General features: G+C 44.4%; 1 protein-coding gene across 7 annotated transcripts in view; it reads right to left on the bottom strand.

The window, feature by feature from the left end:
• The window catches only part of Znf462 (zinc finger protein 462), a 137,292-nt gene that overhangs the window by 72,232 nt on the left and 42,056 nt on the right, over positions 1–23,004 (bottom strand). For 5 of the 7 annotated variants that reach the window (XR_013343442.1, XM_026391109.2, XM_026391108.2 and 2 more), the window contains 2 exons: positions 6,819–7,068; positions 680–6,300 (listed from right to left, as the gene is read on the bottom strand). Coding sequence is in view for 6 of the 7 variants with exons in the window: in XM_026391109.2 (XP_026246894.2) it covers positions 680–6,300; positions 6,819–7,038 (5,841 nt within the window). In the remaining variant the exon portion in view is untranslated. Of the gene's footprint in view, positions 1–679; positions 6,301–6,818; positions 7,069–11,060; positions 11,144–23,004 lie in introns of those variants that run through there. The other 2 variants (XM_026391111.2, XM_026391114.2) reach the window with 2 other exon arrangements.

Genomic DNA, 23,004 nt, shown 5'->3' with positions numbered 1-23,004 from the left:
AGCAGGTTAAACACCAAGGGAGACATAGGCGAGTATTTTTATATAACAAACTTCTTTCAGTCATGGCACACTGCCTACTAGACACAGTCTCTGGAACCCAAATATGTTACGGCTTGTGAGTGGAGAAGATTTCTGTGCAGGAAGCTCATCGTCACTGCCACTAAGTTATCTGGTTTTCAAACCAGTTTCAACTACGCAGGTGAAGCGTTGCACAGCTGCGCCATGAATGAACGTCTTGATTTTTTTTTTTTTTTAAATCTACTCCTTGAGGTGTTAGGTGGCTGGAGCAAACACTGAAGACCAAGACATGGCTGAGAAGTGCTAATGGTACCAAGAGACAGCCCACCACGGCCTTAGGAAAGAGCGAGCACTGTTGTATAACTAGGCTTCAGATTAGGCTACTTGGCAGAAAGACATACACAGAAACCACCCCAAACCTCCCCCTGGGGAGCCATGGGAGGAGTCAGAGGGAGAGAGGGAGGGGGACAGGACCGTGGAGAGGGGTGAGCATAGAACAGGGGATATCAAGCTCGAAATGTTTAATTGACTTATTGAGCTCTCTGGCAAGCTAAGTCACTAGGAAGCCTGCAGCAGCTTGGCTGGCAACGAAGAAGTAGTGCATGTGAGCACCAGTGATGAGAGGCCTCCTGGGGGAAGGGGAATCAAAACATATCCTTACCCTCTCTTGTTTGAAATCTGCAAAAGCACCATCTGCATATTTCTGCTTGCTCAAAAGCTGTTTCCTCCTCTCCTGACGTTTGGCACGCTTCTGGAATTCCTCGTTGTGAATGTTCAAGTGTGAGGTCAGCTCGGCTGTGCTTTGCAACTTGCTATCACAGTGCTTGCACTGGTAGGTGGAGCTCTGCAAGCGGGGGCCGTTGCCTAGGATGACGAAGTCCCTCTTCAGGTCCCGGCTGTGGTGGTCAGTGTAATGCATGCACAGCAGCTCCGCGGTGCTGAAGGACAGCTTGAAGCACTTGATGCAGCGGAACGGGAGCCACTCGATCTCCTGGGCTTCGCCCTCCACCTCGGCTTTCTCAAAGCTGCCTCTCTCCTCCTCTTCCATCACCGTGGGCTTCTCGTGTTCATCTGCGTAGACGGCCGTGAAGTAGCCCCCCAACTTGCTGGCGTGCTGCTTCTTTGGGAACACCCCCGGGTGGCGCTTCATGTAATGGGACACGATGCCCTTCTTGCTGAACGACTGGAAGGAGCACAAGGAACACTTTTTCTTCTCCACTGCCCTCCGGAGTTCCTCGCTCAGCTGAGGGGAGTCGTCCTTGGGCGGGGACGGGATGATCACCTTGTTGGGCTTGTCGCTGATGGTCCGGGAGGCTGCCAGGCAGTGGGTGTAATACGCATCGATGTCGTGGCGCTTCTGGTAATGGGCCGCCAGCCCTTTGCGGATGGGGTTGGTGTAGGCACACAGGGCACACTTGAAGAGGTTGTTCTTGCCCTCCGGCTGGGCGCGGACGTTGTTGTGCTTGATGCGGTAGTGCCTGGCGATCCCCTTCCTCGTCGAGCAGAAGTACTTGCAGAGCTGGCACCGGAACACAGTGTGGGAGACCAGGTGCGAGGTAGAGAAGTGAGATGTGGACACGGGCTCCTCTCCCACCTCCTCCTCGGTGAGGGAGACTTGGGAGGGGCTCACTTCAGTGGTTATCTCAGGCTCGAGGGAGACTGGCAGCTTCGGGGGGGATGGGGAAAAGACATCGAATTCGGGCTGGTTGTGGTACTTCTCGTAATGGATTTTGAGTTTCTCCAAAGTGCCGTGCGTGTATGGACAGAGTTTGCACCGGTAGGCACCGTACCCTTGCTTGAAAATCCTACTCGTCTCCTCCATGTCGTTCTGGGTTATGTCCGCAGACTGCTCCACGTCGTGCACAAAGTCCTCCGCGGTCACCTTGATGGCCGGGTGTCTCTTCTGGTAGTGAGTCAGGACACCGTGGATGCGAGTGTTGATGTAGGGACAATGCCTGCATTTGTAGACGGCACCTGGGTTGATGTCGATGTCCTGGGCGAAGTCAGCAGCCTTCACCTTCATGCCGGGGTGCTTCTTCCCATAATGGGTGAGGAGGCCGTGCAAGTTGTTATACTCTGACTGGCACACCGTGCACTGGTAGGGGGTGGAGGAGATGGCGGGGTTGGCTGAAGCAAGATGCATGCTTTTCTCTGGGGAAAGTCTTGCATCCTCTGGGCATTCGGCTTCCTGCTCGGGGAGCGGGGTGGGCATGCTGTTTTCACAATTCACAGGACCTGCCAGCTCTTCGGGCCCAAGGATGGGCTTCTCCACGGTGTCTTTCTCCTTGATGATATCTAGGAGTACCGACTCATCGCCATTCATGGCCCAGGGGTGGAATGCTTGGTAATGATTGGTGATGTCCCAGATGGAGATGGCTTCAAAAACACAGTCCCTGCATCTGTATGTTTTGGCTTCAGCTGGCATGGTGAGAGAGGATGGGGATGGATCTGGCCCTGCCCAGAGTTTGGTAGCCATGTAAGTATAATCCACATAGTGCTCTGGATGCCTCCTTTGGTAATGCAGGAGCAAACCATTGGGCTCTGTGTGGGAATAGATACACCACTCACAGTGGTAGCCAGCTTCTATCAAGCCATCCAGAAACGCCCATCGCATGATGGACGTGACCGTGGCCTTCAGGGCAGGGTGGTCTTTCTTGATATGCTTCCTCAGTGCATAGAAGTAGGGCGAGGTATATGAGCACTGCCTACATTTGAGCGCTCGGAGTTTAGTTTTGTCCCGCTCCATGCCAGAGGAGGGGAGAAGCATACAGCTAGCAGGTTTCTTCTGGTTTCGGTCACAGAGGCTTCGGATGGTGGCCGTGTGCTGCCGGATCACATCTGCATTGGCCTTGAAGTCTCGGTGCTTCTTCTGATAATGAATGAGTACACCTTTGACCGTCCGGTTCCCATAATCACAGTGCTGGCAAAAGAACATCTCATTCTCCACAGGAGGGCCATCTCTCTCAGAGCTGCTTCGGTTCAGCGGTTGCATGGGGGCAGGAGGCCGAGGGGAGCCTTGGGGCCCTTCGGCCCCTCTCATCATTGCAGCTGTGGGAGGAGCCTGCCTGATATATTTGGCAGTAACCTTTATTTCTGGGTGTCTTTTCTGGTAGTGAACAAGCACTCCCACAACTGACCGATTGCTGTAGGAACAGTGTTTGCAGTAGTAAAGCTCAGTACCGAGGTCTGGTGGCGGGGGTGGTGGGGGGGGTGGGGAACCCATGTTGGACATTTTGGGAGACATTGGAGCACCCACCTCAAATGACAACTGAGCAAGGGCAGAGCCCCTGTCCACAGACACCATGCGCATGGTTTTCTGGATCCTAAAGTAGGAAGCCTTTTCTTCAGGGTGTTTCTTCTGATAATGGACCAAGACAGAATGCATGTTGGGGCTTGCGAATGAGCAAACGTCACAATCGTAAACAACCACGGTGTTGACCGAAGGGTCCTTCTGATTTTCACATTCTGGAGTAAACGTCTTCGAAGGAGTATTCTTACCAAACGCAGCAGGCATACCACCACCACGAGCCACAGGAGTGGACGTCGCCAGGTTCTTGGGAGCCGAGTTCAGAATCTCCCTCAGGGTCTGGGATTCGGTATTCAGACCTTCCTGCTGTTCCACGACATAGCTGGAGAAGATCATCGCATTGTTGATCTTCACGGTGGGATGCATTCTTTGGTAATGGGGCATCAGGCTTCTAACATTGGGGCTCGTGTAAGAACAAAACCGACACCGGTAGATCAGATCCGAATGGTCAAAGTTGAGTACATTCATGGCTTCTGGGTGGTGCTCACCATAATGCTGCTGGAGATCTTCGAAGTTGGTGTAATCGATATAGCACTCCAGGCACCTGTATACTGCACTGTGATCATTAGGGTCCAAGATGTACCTAAAGCTGAATTTAATATAGGGGTGCATTCGTTGGTAGTGGGTGCTAACACTCCGGGCCGATTTGTTGTTAAAGTCACAGTGTTTGCAATAGTAAAGTCTTCCCGAGTCACCAAAGTCTGTATTTTCATTGTTGTGCTCAGTTCCATAGATAGGAGTTTGGGTGTTCAGCAGAGCTGCATTGGAAACCTGATGATCTTTCATGTTTGTTGAGGAACCGTAATAATCCTCTTCATCCTCGGAAAGGGTGAGCTCAATCTCAGCCCCGTTGGTAGCGTTATAGTCGTGGGTGATGCTGCGGAAACTGGGCTCCTTCTGGGGCTCACTGGCATCTCGGGCCCAAATCTGCTGGGCTGAAAAGGAAGTGGGAACCTCCAGGAGCGGTTCTGTGGGCTCCTCTTCCCTGTCCAGCTCCACCTCTATCTCCACTTCATTGTCTTCCTCTTCCTCCTCGTCGTCCTCCACATTGATCACGGCATCTTCCTGCTGTTTGGTTTGGTTAATCTTGCTCTGCAGGTTGCTTGCTATCTCGTCGATCCTAGTTCTCTTCTTCACGGGCGATAAATCGAGAGGAAAGTCATTAGCGAGCTTCCTAGAGGCCTTAGCTACAAAATTGTTCTTGGAGGACAACCCAAGAATTGAGGTCTGACTTTTCTTCACAGTGCTGCTGGAAGAGGGGTGGCTGTCGGTCTCGTTTTCCAGTGGTAGGCTTGAGGGTTGCCCCTCAAATTTTGGCAAGTTGTCACAGAACGAGTGTTTGTGCTGCTGATGGACTCTTAGCCCTTTCAGGGTGGTGGTGGAGTAATTGCACATGGTGCATTTGTAGGGGTGCAGGGGCGGGGCCTGTGTGGGAGGTGGTGGCGGCTGCGTGGGTGGCGGCTGTGGCTGGGGTGGCACCTGATGTGGCGGCTGGAGCTGCGGTGGCTGTGGCTGCTGGAGTGGCTGTGACGGTGGTGGTGGCGGTGGGGGTGGCGGTGGTGGCTGGGGGGGCTGTTGCTGCTGCAAGGGATCCAACATGGCTCCCGACTTCCTACCATTGATGCTGGGGCTCTCATAGGACACCACGCCTTCATTCAGCGAGGAGGAAATGCTTTCGCTCTGGGAGTTCATAGCGTCCCAATCTGACACAGTACCCGTGTGACACTGTTTATGAGCCCCAAGTTTTAAGGAGCTCTTGCAAGTAAACGGACATTCGTCACATTTGTAGACAGCTGTCTTTCCCGATAAGTGGATGTTTTCTATGTGACGGGAGATGCTACGTCGATGCATGGTAAGGAAAGGACAAAAGGGGCACTGGAACCTATTCATGAATCTTCTAAACGGAATCCCCTTGGTCTCCAATAATTTGTTGCCATCGGAGCCCATCAGCTGCTCTGCAGACAGGCCTGATGCCTGGTGATCCATGGCATTTAAGCCATTCTCACTGTCTATTTCATTTAACTCTTCATCAGAACTAGAGTCATTTAGCATGCTGTTAGTTTCCAGGTCAGCAGCAGAATTGGTCATGTCAGTCATTCCATAACGGGATCTCTCTGCCAAGTTAACAAGGCCAGAATTATGAGGTGACTTCGGCTTCATCTGAGGGTAAGACATGGGCGAATACTTGGAAGCTGAAGAATTAGGTCTCATGATGGAGTTGCCGATGGAGCCCCTATAGTTGGAGACGTTGGTGTTGGGTATCTCCCGGCTTGCAGCATTCATGGACAGATAAGTGGAGTTGGATGGGGGACTGGGGGCATTCTTGTTCTGCACTTCAGGAAGATTAGTCCCTTCTTGTTGCTGTCGGAGGCTGGAAAGGATCTTGACCATGCTGCGGTGCTTCTTCATCATGTGGTCACACCAGCGTTCTCGGCGAGGTGTCTGGTAGCTGCACCACTCACAACAGAAGTTGCCTCGAGACTTGGTCAAAGGCTTCACCATGGATTCTAAGATGCTACGCTCCACAACCTCTGCTGGCAGTTCCTTGCAGGGGTCCTGCAGGGACACAGGAGGAACCACGGGGTCTGGCAAGGGGACGGGAGCAGGTGGAGGAGCTGTGCTCTCCTTCAGGTTGTTTTTGTGGTACATCTTCTGATGCTTAATTATTCTTGCTCTCCTTGGTGACTTATATGTGCAAAACTGGCAAGAGAAGACCTTTCCAAATCCCTCGTGCATCATGATATTATAATTTAAGGATCCTGGGACTGGAGGTCCTGCTGAACTCCCTTCAGCTTGAGCCCCATGGACCTTCCTAGTGTGTTCTATGAGGAGGGTTTTTGACCTGAAGTAGCGTACGCAGAACTTGCATTGAAAAAACTTGTTTGTTGGTTTGGGATTAGGGGCAATATGCTGACCATAATATCCTGGACTGTGGCCATAGTAACTTCCGGTCCCCAATGCAGTTGCATTTTGACCTAGAGAGAATGAACATATAAGCAAAGTGAGAAAAGAGAATTAAGAAATTCAATCATGCAAATCAGTATCATTTCAATTATTCTTCATTAATAAACATCCCATTTGGAAGGCCTTGTGCCTCAAGATGTTTTCATGAAGAGATTTCACAGAGCACTAATGAACAGACATGCATGCCCCCTTCTCCCCGATGAAGATGCAGTGAACAGCTCTAGTTACCACCCTCTCTTCATCTTCAGAAATGAGCCACAGAGCTAGAAAAGTACCAGTTTCATAAACTACGATATTTATTCTAGAACTTTTGTTCTCAAAAGTAAAGAGTAGGAGACAGGAGGAAGCTAGAAGGACCAAAACCTAGGCCCCTCTAGGAGAGAAAAATGATGCCCAAGCCAACAGCAATGGCCCGCAAAGAGCAAGAAACTTCATAGAAGCCACACATATCCAGAACTGTGGCTGCAGGCTAAAAATAAATGAGAGCAATTAGAATACATCAGATATGCCGAGTTTAGTATAGAGTTACCTGATAAATCCTCGGCAATCGCAAACTCATCCTTTATAGAAGAAAACTCCACCTCCGTCTGATTACTGGCATTCATGGACCCGGATCGTGGCTCATCATCATTGTCCTCAGCAACATCAGTTGGCTGCAGAAATGCTGTGTGGACATCCTGAATGTGTGCCTTGAGATCTTCATAAGATGGGGCTCTGAAATCACAGCCATCACACTGAAGCACCTCCATGATCCGGGTCTACTCTCTCACATTAGGAACCTGCAGAGAAGTCAGAAGAAAGCATTGTAAGGAAGGCACCAATCCCGCACCTCAAGCCGAGGGGGCCACAAGGCTGTTCATGGAGAAAATTCCAATATCATCGGTACATTGTTCTTATTCAGCTTTGCTAGCCGGAACCCTGGCCAAAGACAGGCAATCAGACATAATAGAGACGATGTCCTTGACTTCATAACTTCAAAGAAGAAAAGAAAACCCAGATAAACGTTTTTGGGGGGGTTTGATAGATTTTCAAATGTCATTTGTCAAGGAAACCCTTAACACTTCACAAGTTTTAGCAGTTTCCGAGTTTCTCCACTAAATTCAAATTTCTTGGTACCTTAATATTGACTTTGGTTCTGCCTCAGACTGATTTTTCTTTTGGAACTAGAGTCTTCTTAGAAGTACCGGAGGCTGTCCACACGGGAGAAAGGGCAAATCTCCATCTCCACGAGCCGTTTTAATGTTATTACATGGGTGTTTTATCACAAAACGGTGGAACAATATTGAAATCTTGGGAGTGGTGGATTCTATTCTCATATGTACTATTTTTATATCCTCACTGATATTGGGGCCCACCTGTTTGCCAAATAGTTTAGTTTTTTTTTTTTTTCCATGAGTTAAACGGTTATTTGCTCTTTTGCCACCTACCAATTAAAACCTGACAGCTACTCCAATCTAATTAGGTCATAAAATATTTCTCATGGGGTTTTCAAACAACCGGCTTTAGATGACAATCCAGTTTCTAGTTTAAAGTTGCACCTTGGCAACTCGATCGACATTAAGACAAGAGAAGCTTGCAGTTTTGAAGCAGGGCTTCCTAAGTCCTGATTTTGTCTATTTCCTCATCTCTCCTTTACAAATGTGAAGTGCATACTTGGATGCAAAAGCTGTGAACCTGGTGTGGAATAAAGCAAAACCTGCCCAGCCTCCTTCTCTGCTAGTTACGATAGGGCTGAAGTGTACAGAAAACTTCATACTAACTCAATGGAGAGTCCCACCCTCAAGAAGTCAAAAAATGTATTACAAAGGTGTCATCCTGCCTATCCAAATCTATATCCTACCTCGAGATAGCCAGTTATCATCTTAATGAGTTACTTCATTAAGCTCACAAACTCTACTGAGTCATTGTAATCTAGAACCAGATGTCCAAGAACGAAAGCTGAGGCCAAATCTATTTTATGATGCAATTTTTTTCTGTTACTTTTCTAATAAAAGATAAATGATTTCTGCAGGAGGAACAAAGTCCAGTAATAATATGTCAATGTAGTACAAGGAGCCGTCGCATGAGGATTTTCTCTGAAAGAATGCTCCTCCTGATAGCCTGCTAAAATAACTTCTGGCAAGTCCAGCTCTGGACACACTGAGCTTGCAGAGTGAGACGCAGATATTTACCTCCTCTTCTTTCACCCAGTCATTTATCCTTTTTCAATAAACATTGAACTGTGCACCAGAGTCTTTTCAGCTAACTAAGTCTCAATATTCCAGATCCACAAGCTTTTATGTCTAAGCACCAACCCAAATTGTGTGGAAGAGGTTGCTATCAGCTCTGGATCAAATTACAGCAGTCAGAGGCCCCACCCCACTTCTCCTTTGCACAGTCCATTAGACCTGAAAACAAATTTTTCCATGGTGCGGACGACTCCTGCATTTAGAACACTTCACAGAAAAAAGCAGATCATCCAGTGCGCACTCCCCATCCCCCCCGGCTTAGTCCTTTCATCTCAGCCAAACAAGCCACAGCTCTGCTGAATGTGTTTATCACACTTTCAAGAGATAGGAGCTCCTGCGTCACTGGAGCTCTAAGACTCACTAAGCTGCCCTAGTCCTCTGAGCTTTAGAAGCAGCCATTTTAGCTCAGAGCTTCTCCTCCGTGCACAACATGGCTTCTGGATCCTGCTAGGCTGACAATCACCAGTGAATGCTACAAGGGCAGGCTGGGCTCCTCCTCTGCTCTTCTCTTCCCAACAAAGAATTAACTGTTTTCATTTCTTTTCGAAAAGCAGCACCTTTCTCCTCCTCAAATGTCATTCACCAAGATCTCCAAAGGTTCTTTTATTCCATGATTGATATGCTGGCTTGTGAGTCCTAGCTGAGCACTGGCTAGAACAGGACGACTCAGGACCAGACCCTCTTCTACAGCAGGGTCTGGGGGTACCCTGGGGGGGGGGGAACCTCCACAAAGCCTTGGCTTCTTGGGAGTCGTCCTTCCACGCACAGAAGACATACCATCCAATGGGGCTTGCCAGATTCCAAAGTCTAATGACCTTTGTTAATCACCAGCCAGTCTGTCTGCATCAGCAGACCCTGCCAACAGACACACCCTTCAACACAAAGGCTGTAGCTATTCCTTTTAAAAGAGGTTCTCTGAAAGCTCCATTGTGTAGCGGAGAGGAAAACAAAATCTCTTCCCTTCAAAACTTCAAGCCTTTAGAAATAATGCAACAAAAGGCTTTCTGCTGTGTGTCTTTTGGAAAGTTTGAGCCCGCTTTGCACAACATCAACAAAAATGACGGCTCCGCACAAGGAAAGCACCGCACCTACAGCATTAAGTCATCCACCCGGAGATGGAATTCATCTCTCTTGGTGCAGCTCTCTTAATATCTTGGTGTCTTCTGAAGCTGTTATCAAGGATGCTAACCTCACCCGCTACAAACACAAACCAACAGTCTCCTTGTTCTGCTACAAAGGAGATTAAAGGGTAATGAGATCAGAAAAAAAAAAGGGCCACTGATTTGGAAAAAGAAGAGATGATGAAAGTGATTTTCTAATGGGTTCTAGCTTTAATGTTGTTGCAGTCCCGACCTCAAAAATAGCTCAGAGCCTTAGAAGAGGTTAATCTCCAGGCTGCTGAGAGAACTGGCGGCAGGTAGAGCAGAATGGCCTTCAATTTGATGTCTGCACCAAGACGGAAATGAGAATGCAGCCTACTTTGAAAGCCTCTTTGCCTTTGTGTACACATTTCTCCTGAAGATGCTGACAGAAGAAGCAAACAGAAATTGCTGGCATGGCCCAAACAATCAAAGAAACAGAAACTTGATATGTTTATGAGACTGTAGATGTTTACTCGAGCAAAAGGCAAGAGTAGGAGAAGAAATGAGGAAGGAAGGACAAAGAAAACTAGACCTGGGGATGACCTGCCCATCTGTCAACCAGCATATGGGGTTTTTTGGAGCAGACGGTGATCTTCTAGAAAAAAAGATGAGAAGTGAAGCCCCGTGCATGGGACTATTCCATCAACTCAGAAGAGTGGTGACCTTAAGGGGCTAACCTAAGAGGCTACCGATTAATGATTCCAATTTAAAAGCCTTGACCTCAAATCCACCTACTTCGCTTTATAACACTGCGATTATGAGATTAGCAATATTTTTTTTCTCACCAAATCAGAAAAATCAAAAAGCAGAAAAGGAAGCTTTCTGAACTAAAGGAAAAGAAACACTATTTGGAAGGTCATGAGATCAATCTACAAATCCAACAAGCACCCCCCTCTACCTCCGACTCCCAATGCAGATCTCCAGGCCCCTGAAGGCCAAACAGGCTTCCTTTAGGAGCATCCATCTTTAAACACCACCCCTGCTGGATGCCTGCAAAGTGAATCCAGATTCATTCTCCAACAGCCGACACCTGGTGTGACTGGTCCTCCCGACATGAAAACCCTAGACAATCCTAATTATTTGTTGTTCTTCAAACTTCTTATTTTGGGTGGCTGGTTTGTTTGGTTTCTACTTATGGTTTGCAAATTTCAAAATGTGGAGTTTTGATGGGAAACTCCAGAATCAGTCATCCATTTTGACAAACACCTGAAGTCATTAGAGAGCCTCCAGAGATAGATCCCCATTAAAGATGTGGGGTGTACACACTGGAATGGGGACAGGGACACGGTGGACACAGGCTGATCTTTCTCGGTCTCAAGAACACCAGCTTCCATTGGTACCAGCTGTCCGCCCACCATCTATGCTCAGAATTCCAGAGGTGCATGTGCCTCCATTTTTCACCTGGGAAGAAGAAAGCAGACTACTGCAGCCTGATCCTGTGTCCTTCCAACTCACTGCTCAGATGTAACTGGAGAGGGGAGGCGTCCTTGACGTTTCCCAGCCTTCTGGCAAGCCTGCCGCCGTCCAGCCTCATCCAGGTCAGCTTGGCAAGCACTGCTCTCTCTTTGAGCTTGATGGCCAAGAGCAGAACGTGGTCCTCAAGTCAAAACCCCAAATGTCTCCAGGAAGCGACCAAATTAAAATGCACGGTCGTTGCCTGGATCTGACCTGTTCTCTGACTGAAGGCCTGCAGACCAGAAATAAAGCCGAGAAGCCCACAGCCATGTGATCCAGTGGCAACTAATTATAACCTTCAAAGCCTTTGAGAAATGGATCCAGATACACCAGAAGGTGCTCTTCCTCTGGCCACTCCAGAAACCTACTTTCATTTACAAGACACTGAGCTCCCCAGTTCTCCTCAGTCTAACCAAGGGCTTTAGTTAGCACCTGTTGTTTGCCCTTTTCTGACTTTCCTTTCCTATGAATGGAAATACTAATTACCAGGGACAGGTGACAGTACACATACATGTTGGAACAGAAACAAAAATACAGAAAAATCAGGAACCTAAAGACCATTCTTAAAAATGCATTTACAGACCAAAAGCTGTTGTTACGACGAGCCCAGTTGTGGGGTATATTGGGAGGCTAATATTTCTAATTGCAAGCCCCAGGATCAAAGGATTAAAAAATGGGGGACAAACACTAATTAACAAACTTGGGAATGTTGGGGTGCTACTCTTTGCAACAAGGGTTGTTCTAGACCACCATTAATCATTTATTCTCGTCACAGCCAAAGTGAAGTTCTGACAATTTAAAAACCATTTAAAGTGTCTTTGTAAACAGCATTGGACTGAGAAGCTGAGATAAAATCTCAGGAACAGTAGTTAGAAAATCAAATCCACAAATGCCAATATAGAAAATCTAAGTAAGTAGGTAGGTAGGTAGGTAGATAGTATTTCTTGACTAACTCGGATATGGACCTGTGTACTACAAATTTAACAAGAACTAGTTCGAATCAGTCCTTTTCTGAATAAGTTCAAATGACATGTACTCTCCCCATGTTATAGTTTAAGAAAAAAAAAATAAACTAACAAAGAACTTCCAACAGCAAGCTACCTTCATCGATCCCACAGCATTTGGTATGACTATAGATCCTGGCTCACCATGTGGTGTCTTCAAATGTCCTATCAAATGTTTATACTGTTTGCTACATGATCTAAGCAGTTCTGTGTACACTTGGCAATTCACCACACTAATGAAAGGTTTAACATATCAGGGAGGATAAATAATTAAGGAATTCAGAAGGGAGACACAGCTGTTCTTCAAAACCAAATTTTCAGAAGAGAAAGGATTAATTTGCAATCACATATGTAACCCCCAATATGAGACCGAATTTAAATAGTAGCAGGGAAATACCATGAGACCAAGTCCTGCCAATGTGAGTGGTCTCTGTTGTATATGGCTGGCCTGGTCCATCTGTGGGAACTTGTATACCAGCACAAAGTCTGAAGCAGGCAATTTGCAGATTAATAACCCAGTCGCCTTCTAGGTAAGGACGCTAGTCTTGAGGTTATCTCTTAGGTTAGGTTTGCTCTCCTAAAGAAAAGTTTTCAAGTATTAAAGTATTATGCAGATACCAAAGGTATCATAGCAGATACCTTTGGGATCATCATTAAAATGAGATGAGCATCTAGGGATGTAATCCAAGTGGCTAGAAAATGTCAGATATGCAAGGAAGAAGTGATTCTGGCTAAGTGACCTGTTATGAAAGCAGGTAGTGAGAGTCTAATACAGAAAGAGATACTACAGACCTTCTGGAGAATTCCTGCATTCCTTTGCAATGATATAAGGCTAATTGAGGCCAACAGGCCAGTAGGCAGTCTGCCAGCTCTCCCGTCCTTAGAAAAGGAAGCGTGTGATTTGAGCAAGGAGATAAAAGGAGAGAAGGGACAAGAAAAGAAAGGGAGGAAGCAGGGTGGTATCTCGGTGGCTTCAGACCTCATTGTCTATAAAGGGGAACCTGCAGTTCACCAGATAACTCTCATTCTGAGAAGTGTCTGGACGACGTTCTCAAGATGTGGGTTAGACAGAACGAAGACTCCTCTCCCACAGCAAAATTCTCAAAACGCAACCAGGACAAATGAGAGTCCAGCTCATGATGTTCTTTCAACTAATGGGAAATCAGTCGGTGTGGAATGAATAAATGAGAAACGATAAGTCCAGAGGAATTCTCTGAAATGCCATGAGTTCACCACGAAGTTCCTTGGAAACTTTGAAGTCACTCTTGCCCAAGCATTGAGAGCCAGGGATAACTGACTTCTCTCCTTCGGAGCCAAACCTCACCCCAACGACAGAGACAGAAAATCACGGTGTTCCTTTATAGACTCTTCAGAATGCTGGCTGGGTTTCTACAGGCACTTTCCACACTACAAGGACTCTCATTATAAAAATTGTAAAATTAAAGGGAAGTTGCAGATATGCTGCTGGGTCTTCATTACAGAACTGATTAAGACGCACAGTAAGCAGAAGCTGCAGAAAGAGGCCTCTTCCACCTCCATAGAGGCCTGCACTACACTGGCTCTCTCCCTGCAGGCCCTCAGCCTCACCCAATCAGGTGGTGGACGCACCTTCCTGGCTAAAACCACTCCTGGCCCAGAAGCTCCAGCCACACCCACCACGCCTCCATTCTACGGTGGATTCAGAAAACTTTTCAACAACTTACCTTGCTCTCTAGGAGTAGCTGAAGAAAACCGTTGGACAGCTGCTGACTTAAGAGGGTGTGAGAAAGTTTTGCCAAAGGAACTTCTCTTATTTGGGGGAAAGCCCACAAAAATCCCAGTCTAATCTCTTGGGAGACTTGCTCACTCATGGATTGTTCGAAAAAATTCAGACAAGTCCATTTACAGCAACATGGACAGAGCAGAAGGACATGATGTTAAGTGAGATAAGTCAGGCATAGAAAGATAAATACCATGTGTTTAAACTTATATGTGAAAGCTGAAGCTGATCTCAAAGAAAACAGAATAGCAGTAATTATAGCCTGGGAAGAGTGTGGAGTGGGAAGGATGCAGGGAGGGTGGCTAATGGGTATAGGGTTGAAACAGGACAGGGGAAATAACATTATTACTATTATTATTATTATTATTTACTACTACTACTACTATTATTATTATTATTATTATTATTATTATTATTATTATTTTGGGGGTGGTGGGGATTGAACCCAGCACCTTGTACGTGATAGACAAGCTGAGACCAGCCACTAGGAGGAATGCAGTGCAGTGGGATTACTGTGGGTGACATGTAATTGAATATTTCCAAATAGTTAACAGGGAAGATTTTAAATGTTGCTAACACAAAGAAATGACATAGAGTGCTGGATACGCCATGACTCCGATGCCATGACTCCGATATGATCACCACACATTATCTACAGGCATTGAAATGCCACACTGCACTCCATAAATATGCACAGTAACTACGAGCCAATTAAAAATATACTACATTAGCACAAAATTTTTAATTAAAAAAAACAAATTCTGACAAGTCACTTCCTTTAGATGAGAATGACCAGAGTCTGCAGGTAAAAAGGGTGAGCCCCGGTACGACGATTCTTCCAGTCAAATTCCTTATGTCAGACAATATTGATTACCTAAGCCTGGCACCTGGGGGGGCTTCCTGTCTCTTTCCAAATCGTGGCTCTTCATCTCATCACCCTGTCGGGATGAAAGTCCTAAGCAGCCTGCTTTCCAGAAAGGCAAACGTTGGCTAGGTCTACATAGACCACAAACACATTCAAGTCCTCCTACAACAGGAGATTGATTGTATTTCCCCTCCTCTTAGCCTCTACCTGTAGCAGAAGCCATTGGAAAGCCGTCCTTTCTGCTTATCAAACTAACCAACTGGCTTATGCAGATCCATTGGTGTTCCCACCCTTGCTTCAATAAATTAATAGACTCTGACAGTATAGGCCTGGCAGATACCCAAGAATTAGGATTTTGAAAAAAGAACAGCTAAGAAAAAATTTTTTCTTACAGTCGACAATCTACTTTCACCATGTAAGTTTATTCTTAAAAGAAAAAAGAAAAAAGCTTAGACACTTATCTGTCAACACAACTGCAGACTTCATCACCACGTGAAAACACTAGTGTTCAGGTACTTGGCCAAGCCCCACATCCCATAAATCCTTAATGAAGAAATCCCACTCTAGGGGCTGAGGATGCAGCTCAAGAGTAGAACACTTGCCTAGCATATGTGAGGCCCTGGGACCAATCCCCAGCAGGGGGTGGGACAGGAAAAAACACCCACTTTCATCCAAGCAGATTAGGAGTTTCAGCTTGTTCACTCCTGGGCTGTTCAAAAAAGGCCAGGCAGAAATGCCTATCCAGCCAATTAAAGAATTTGTTCTCGGGTCACTGAAACCAAAAAAGTGACAGTAGGTGTGATGTCTCTGCCTGCCATCTTTACCTTGAGCGATTCTTTTGAGGCCCTTACTTTGATCATTTTGCTAAATGAAGAGATTAGACCAGGGTGTTCACCCTTTTTGTCTAAGGGACCGTTATACAAGTTTCCTTCTCATATTTTAAGACTTTTTTCCTTATTAAATTCATTCCCTTACTTTTTATGACCATTCAGAGACACACAAATGCCAATCTCCATGCGCTACCTTCAAAATTCAAGACGAGGCTCTAAAGGTCTATCTTCAAGGGGGTTCCCCTGACAACTCCCTCTCTCATTTGTCACCATTTCTCTGGTGAATGTGAGCCCCCCTTCCCACAATGACACTCACAGTTCCTCTCTACCACATTAGGACACTTTGTTTCCTTCCTGTGGACATGGCACTTGTTTTTCTGCAGTCTGTCCCTCCCACTGGAACATAGTACCCAAGAGTGGGTTGTCTGTCTGACTTGTTCACATTACTATCTACAGACCTAGGGACAGGATACTCAGTGTACCCAATAGGTACTCTGCAAATATGAGTTGAATGAATGAAGGAGTGAATAAAAAAAAAAAATGAGTCAGAGCTTTTGAATGATAAGATTCTAACTGACCACAACAAGAAAAAGACTGGTAATGAGAACTGAATTCTTCTACTAATCCTATATTATCAAAGTAGTGATCAGGGAAATTTTCCATCGCCCCCAACACAGGGATATCTGACAATATCTGCTGATAGTTTTAGCTACCACAGTTGGAAGGGTGTTGCCAGCATCTAGTGGGTAGAGGCTAGGGACACTGCTAAGCACTCTAGGATGCACAGGGAAACTCTCCTAAGAAAGAATTCTTTTATCCAAAATGTCAATGGTGCTGAGACTGGACACCCTCTCACAAGTGATCCCTGCGTATTTTCAGTCTCTGCATCTAATCCACCTGATTTTACAAGCCCTTCCTGGGTCCCGGCTGGTCAGTTTCTGGCCCAGTAAAATCGATACCTTTTCTCCCAGCTCTAAGATTTACAACTCTGTGGCTCTAATTGATCTTAGCAGCCAAATGATATCATGAGTTTTTCTATTTTCCTGGTTTTGGAATTTTGCCAAAATTTTTCCAAGGAGAATCCAAGATTAAGGGATATGACTATTTGGAGTATCCTTCTTTAGTGGAAAGGCCCTTGTGCCATTGACAATCCCGTGGGCTTTGGGAGTAAAGGCCAATGTCATTAAAAAATGGTCCAGTTCTACACTTAGCAAGTGGCCTCCAACTAAAAATTTCTGCAAAAAAAAACACAAGGCATATTTTCTTCTCCCCAATGTGTAAAATTATCTTCTTTCAAAGTGATGGGCCCCTAGGCTACTCAAAATCACTCTTCAGAGAACGAGTAATGTGTTCTTCTTTGCTCTTATATCCCCAGAACCCAGCACAGGTCTGGCCCTAATGAGATCTGTGGTATGAATGACTACCTATATGCATGCCTGCTTCCTGGAGAAATTGACCAGTGGAATCAACTCACACCAATGTTTAGGAACATGAGCAAGTCCAGAAAGCCTCTAATAGATGAGAAAAATGAACACTTAGTGTTACACAACTCCCAACTCAGGAAGCCACACCACAGTGATTAGCTGACTACCAGGATACCAGAAAGTCCTCACCTGGGCTTGATATTTAAGTGGCCACCTTCCTCTTCCTCCTCATCCCTCTACCCTGGTCCAGTCCACCCACAAAGATATCACAATACTAAGCAGCCCCAGCTGATATGACACCTGGGGCATCACCTGTACCTCTACTTGAGACCATCAGGTCACCTTTCCTCCCAAAATCCTTTTAATTTTTGTTTGCAAAGTATTCTGGAAAGAACGAGGAACAATTCTCCCCCCTACATATCAAAACTGTAAAAACATTTTCAGTGGCAGGCAGTGTAACACATTCAGGTAGGAGTTCTCTCTCCTTAGTATCCCTGGAAAACATCGAAACAATATATTACTTGTGCTCTCCTTAAGTCAAAGAGAAGAGCCCACTCTAAAAGTTAATCACCCATAAGGCCATCATGTTCACTGGAGAGGAGATCTTAAAGACCAGACAGTCCAAGCTGGTCCAACATCTTCATTTTTAAAATAGTGAAACTGAGGTCTCAAGAAAAGGAAGCTGCCTATCCTTCTGGAACATTCTCTGGTGACGAATTCCCTAAACTGAGAAAGGAATCCAGCAGTAGGGAGACTCCCTAAGTATTATTCAGATTGCCAGCAACGATTCACGTATTCTCGATATATTCTCAGTAACAAGCATCTTTCTTCACTGGGGAGGCAGATTCCAGAATAATCCCACCACCCCCCCCCCCGCCAATTTCTCCTCTGCCCTGAATTCACACTCAGGAGATGAACTGAAAAGGTGCAAAATACATTGTCTGCAGTCTGACTGTTCAAAGAGCTACTTAGGTATGCAAGCCGTGCGTTCATACTTTGGAAACACATTTGGAAGACGGAAAGTTGCTGACAAAGGTATGCAAAGAAAAACAAGAGCTATAACACTGAATTATCTTTTTTCAGAATCCAGCCTCATGGAATGAGAACAAGGTTATGGAGTAGCTTTATGCCTGCCAAATCTACCCCACGAGAAACATCGTCTTGTTTCTTATGGAAAATGTGCACTGCCAACGGATCAGTGAAGAGAGACTGGCCGAACAAGCCTTAAGGGTAACTGAAAATATCAGGGTCAGTTCCACGTAAAACAGGTAGGGAAAGAGCAGTTGGTCCCACGGAGGCCTGGCAAGAAAGCCAACCTTCCTGGGGCACATCTAGAAGGGGCTCAGACCAATGATACCAGAACCTTGCTGATAGCAAATTTCAATTCAAACTATGGACTGCCATCAAACCAACTGCAACTTAGAATATTTTTCTTTATTGACTCACACTACTCTATCCTTTATTTATCTGTCTTGATTCCTAGTGGTTTTTTAAATACCCATCTGGTAGACATAAAAAAAAACTGATAAAAATATCAGAACATCTGAGATCAACTTATTAAATACTTTCATACAGGTCTCCTACAAAAATTGACCATCGTTCTAGTGAGAAGATACTGCGATTTGCACATTGGTTCATGTTCTTCCTCCATGGACAATGTTTACTGACATTCTGCACGTCTAACTTATTACCCAAGGCTTGAATCAGAAACTCCAGAGGTGAGGCCAAGGATCTATTCTAACACACCCTCACAGCAAATCCAATGCTCATGATGTTTTATACCCAAGCTCGAGTTTTTCTTCCAGTATGAAACAGACCACCAGCTACCAGGGCATCCCCTCTCCGCGGCTCAGGAGCCCTACGTCAATTGATGTTGATTGAATGAGCAAAATAACAGCAAAGCAGTCCTTGAAGAGCATGTTTGAGTCAGCTTATTTTTGCTGATGTGACTAAAGGACCCAACCAGCACCAATTATAGAGGAGGCTAGGTTTATTTGAGGGCTCATGGTTTCAGAGGTCTTAGTCTATAGAAAGCTGGCTCCATTCCTTGGGGCTCAAATTGAGGCAGAACAACATGGCAGAAGAGTGTAGCAGAGGGAACCAGCTCACATGATGATCAGAAAGCAGAGAGAGACTCCACTCACCAGATATAAATATATAACCAAAGCCACACCCCATTTCCCACCTCCTCCAGCCATACCCTACCACTTCAATTACCACCCAGTTAATTCTTATAGGGGTTAAGGCTCTTATAACCCAATCATTTCTCCTCAGAACCTTCTTGCATTGTCTCGCACGTGAGATTTTGGGGGACACCTCACATTCAAACCACAATAGAGCATAACAGAACTAATGTTTGGAAATATTTAACTTCTTATTCAGCAATTAATGGAAAAATACTAAGTTGCAGATCCATCATCAGAAGCAAGTAAGAATACACTCAAAAAAGACAATCAGTCTCCTTAAAAGAACAAATGTCAGGGCCCAACCAATGCTGATATCAATTATACAAGTAAATGTTGGCAAGGATGCGGGGGAAAAGGCACACTCCTACATGGCTGGTAGGACTGCAAATTGGTGCAACCACTCTGGAAAACAGTATGGAAACTCCTCAGAAAACTTGGAATGGAACCACCACTTGGCCCAGCTATCCCACTCCTCAGTTTATACCCAAAGGACTTAAAATCAGCATACTACAGTGAGGCAGCCACATCAATGTTTATAGCAGCTCAATTCACAATAGCCAAGCTATGGAAATAACCTAGATGCCCTTAAACAGATCAGTGGAAAAAGAAAATGTGGTGTATATATACACAATGGAATATTACTCAGCCTTAAAGAAGAATGAAATTATGACATTTGCAGGTAAATGGATGAAGCTGGAGAATATCATGCTAAGTGAAATGAGCCAATCCCCAAAAAACAAAGGTTGAATGTTTTCTCTGATATGCAGATGCTAATCCACAATAGAGGGTGGGGGCTAGGGAAAAATAGAGGTACTCTGAATTAGTCAGCAAGGAGTGGAGATAGGGGAGGGGATATGGGAATAGGAAAGATAGTAGAATGAATTGGACTTTATTACCCTATATGTATATATGATTACAGGACCAGTATGATTCTACAACAGTACAACCAAAAGAATGAGAAGTTATACTCCATTTATGTATGATGTGTCAAAATGCATTCTACTGTCATGTATAACTAATTAAAACAAATTATTGTAAAAAAAATCAAAAAACAAAAGAATATTCAGTCATGAGATGAGTATATAAACTCTACAGTATAACTTTGAAAAAAAAATAAAACAACTTCATAATGGTCATGCCATGGTGTCCTTGAGAGTTCTAAAGTAGGATATGGCCATCTACAGAGGAAAGAATTAGAAAATTTTATCCAGAAGATGCTAAGAGGTGGTTAAATTCTCAGGATCCTGGAATGTTCCACGTCAAGAAGATTTTGTGATAAATAAAATCTTATTACAAAACACTTCTGGTCACCTGATCGCTGCACTAAAGCTAAGATGCAGAGTTAAATGCCAAGTGAAGACCAACAACTGAATACACAAAGGTATTTGAAAATCCCTCAAAAGTAGCATATATGCTTTAAATTAACGGAGAACTTCCAGAAAACAATGGTGGCTAATTGTCTCAAACTGTAAGCAAAGGCTTGGCTGAAGGAAAGAAGAGAAAAATAGGAAGAAAAAAAAGAAAAAAGAGAGAGAAAAAAAAAAGTTTGTCCCCCACCCCAATCAACAGAACTCAATGGTCCTCAAACCAAACACAGAACTTAAAATCATATTCACAGAGTTCAGAGATAAAATTCACCACATCCCACCCAGGAACACAAGACAAGCCACTGAGACTCAAACTCAGGTTTCAGAGGGAGAACAGAGTGGCCTAGAGGAGCAGATGTCCAGAGAGAATCACCTTCATTATCAGGGGGCTGAGAGAAAGTTCAACTGTTCCATCCCAAAGACAAGATGGGAAGAAAGACACTCGGGGAAAGACATGGAAAAGACCGGGGAGCCATCGATTTTGAAAGAACAGGACACAGAAAGAGATTATATACAACAATTAACCGAGATGCTGTGGAAGAAGAGATCAAAGATGAGATGATTAGACATCAGAATCAGATGAAAGGGGAGCAGGCAGTGGAAGAAAGAAACTGATGACAAAAATAGTATCACTGTAGAACTAATAAATAGATTAAAGTTATGAGAGGCACAATCCACAAACCAAGAAAACAAAGTTGATGATGTGGAAAACAGTCTTCAAAAACGGCACAGAATACAGAGGGAAACGGACAAGAAGATGAAAGCAGGTAGAGAAGATGACAGATGCGGTCTGAAGGCAGAGATCCAGCACACAGATAAAAGTCTTCTCCATGTAGACAGCAAGGCAAAACAAAGCAAAACAAAATAGGCTCAAATCCATGATAGCAAATATCTGAAAGGCTGGCGTAGCTGACGTCCCACAGAGAAGTAATACGGAATCCTCAAAACGGAAACATCTTGGTGAAGTTACAGGATTTCAAGGACAAACCCTGGATTCAATTAACATTAAGGCATTTAAAAATCATTGGATCCCAGGGGGAAGTTAGGTGGCCTCCGAGTTTTTCACCGTCCCATTCAGTGACAGAAAACAGTGAAGCAGTATCTACACAGGACTGAGAAAGAGAGGACAAGACCCAAGAACAGAGTCCCCAACGAAATTCCCAACCAAAAATAAATGCAATTTCCAACTGGCACAGTCAAGGAATGCAGCTCCTAAGTAACTTTCTTCAAATCTACTCATTGGTGCATGACAGATCCAACCTAGAAGGCTCAAACTCAATGAACACAGACAGAATTTTCAGGGAAGCAAACGCGCCTTGTGTACCAAAACCACTTACCCTCAGAACTAAGATCGAATAATTCGTATTACTTGCAAAACAAAATTATAATCCTGAGTGAAATCATTTTTCAATAAAAAATTCATAGTCATCATAAAAGTCTATAGAATTGGGAAAAAATTGTCCAGCGTAACAACAAAATTAAGAGGTGGGGTGAAGAAAACAGCATGTGGGCAGATATCCTGACCTCTATAGCAGGACATGATAAACACTCAGACTTGTTTCATTCCTGAAGTCAATAAAACACCAAACAGAGGGATACACACATTAATTAAAGTTAAAAATTTAATTAGTAATAAAACAAAAAACCAGACGATACAGCTTTTTAATTGCTAGAGCAAGGAAATCAAAGAAAATGCAGATCGTGTAGTAAAAGGCAGAAGAGAAAGGAAATTACACAGAAATATAAAAGAGAATGCATAAAATTAATTACAACCAAGTGTATACGTTATCTCAATAAATGTGAATTGGATAACTCCTCCTCCGGAAAATATCCCCAGAGTGGATTAAAAAGAAAACTCTAATTGCATTTTGTTTATGAGACACACATATAGTCAAATGACACAAAAAGTTTGAATATATTAATGTGGCCAAAGATATATCAAGCAAGAGAAAGTAGGGCTCATGATTAATATTATTCACGGTTAAAATTCAAGATACAAAAGCTTTTAAGATGATGAAGATGAACACTTAATAACAAAAAGTGTACAACTCACAATGAAGATTTATTACAAATGTTTATACACCCCTAACGGCACTAAATAAATACAGGGAAAAAAATAGTAACAGATACAAGAATCAGGCATAAGCATTTACCAGACTAAATGAAGAAAAGAGAACTGAAGATACAATTAATAAAATTAATAAAGTCAAGTTAAGAGCTACATTTCAAATTTTATATCCCAGAAATAGAAAATATACTTTGTATTTTTTTTTAACTTTTTTCTTTTTTCTTTTTTAGTCGGAGATGGAACCAATACCTTAATTTTAATTTATGCATTTTTTATGTGGCACTGAGAATTGAACACAGTACCTCACACATGCTAGGCAAGAGCTCTACCACTGAGCCACACATCCCCAGCCCACATACTTTTTTCAAGCATCTGTGAGATATTTAC

The sequence above is a fragment of the Urocitellus parryii genome, chromosome 4, assembly GCF_045843805.1.
Source record: "Urocitellus parryii isolate mUroPar1 chromosome 4, mUroPar1.hap1, whole genome shotgun sequence".
Lineage (NCBI taxonomy): Eukaryota > Metazoa > Chordata > Mammalia > Rodentia > Sciuridae > Urocitellus > Urocitellus parryii.
The sequence above is the reverse complement of the archived record's forward strand: the minus strand, read 5'-3'. Positions and strand labels throughout refer to the sequence as shown.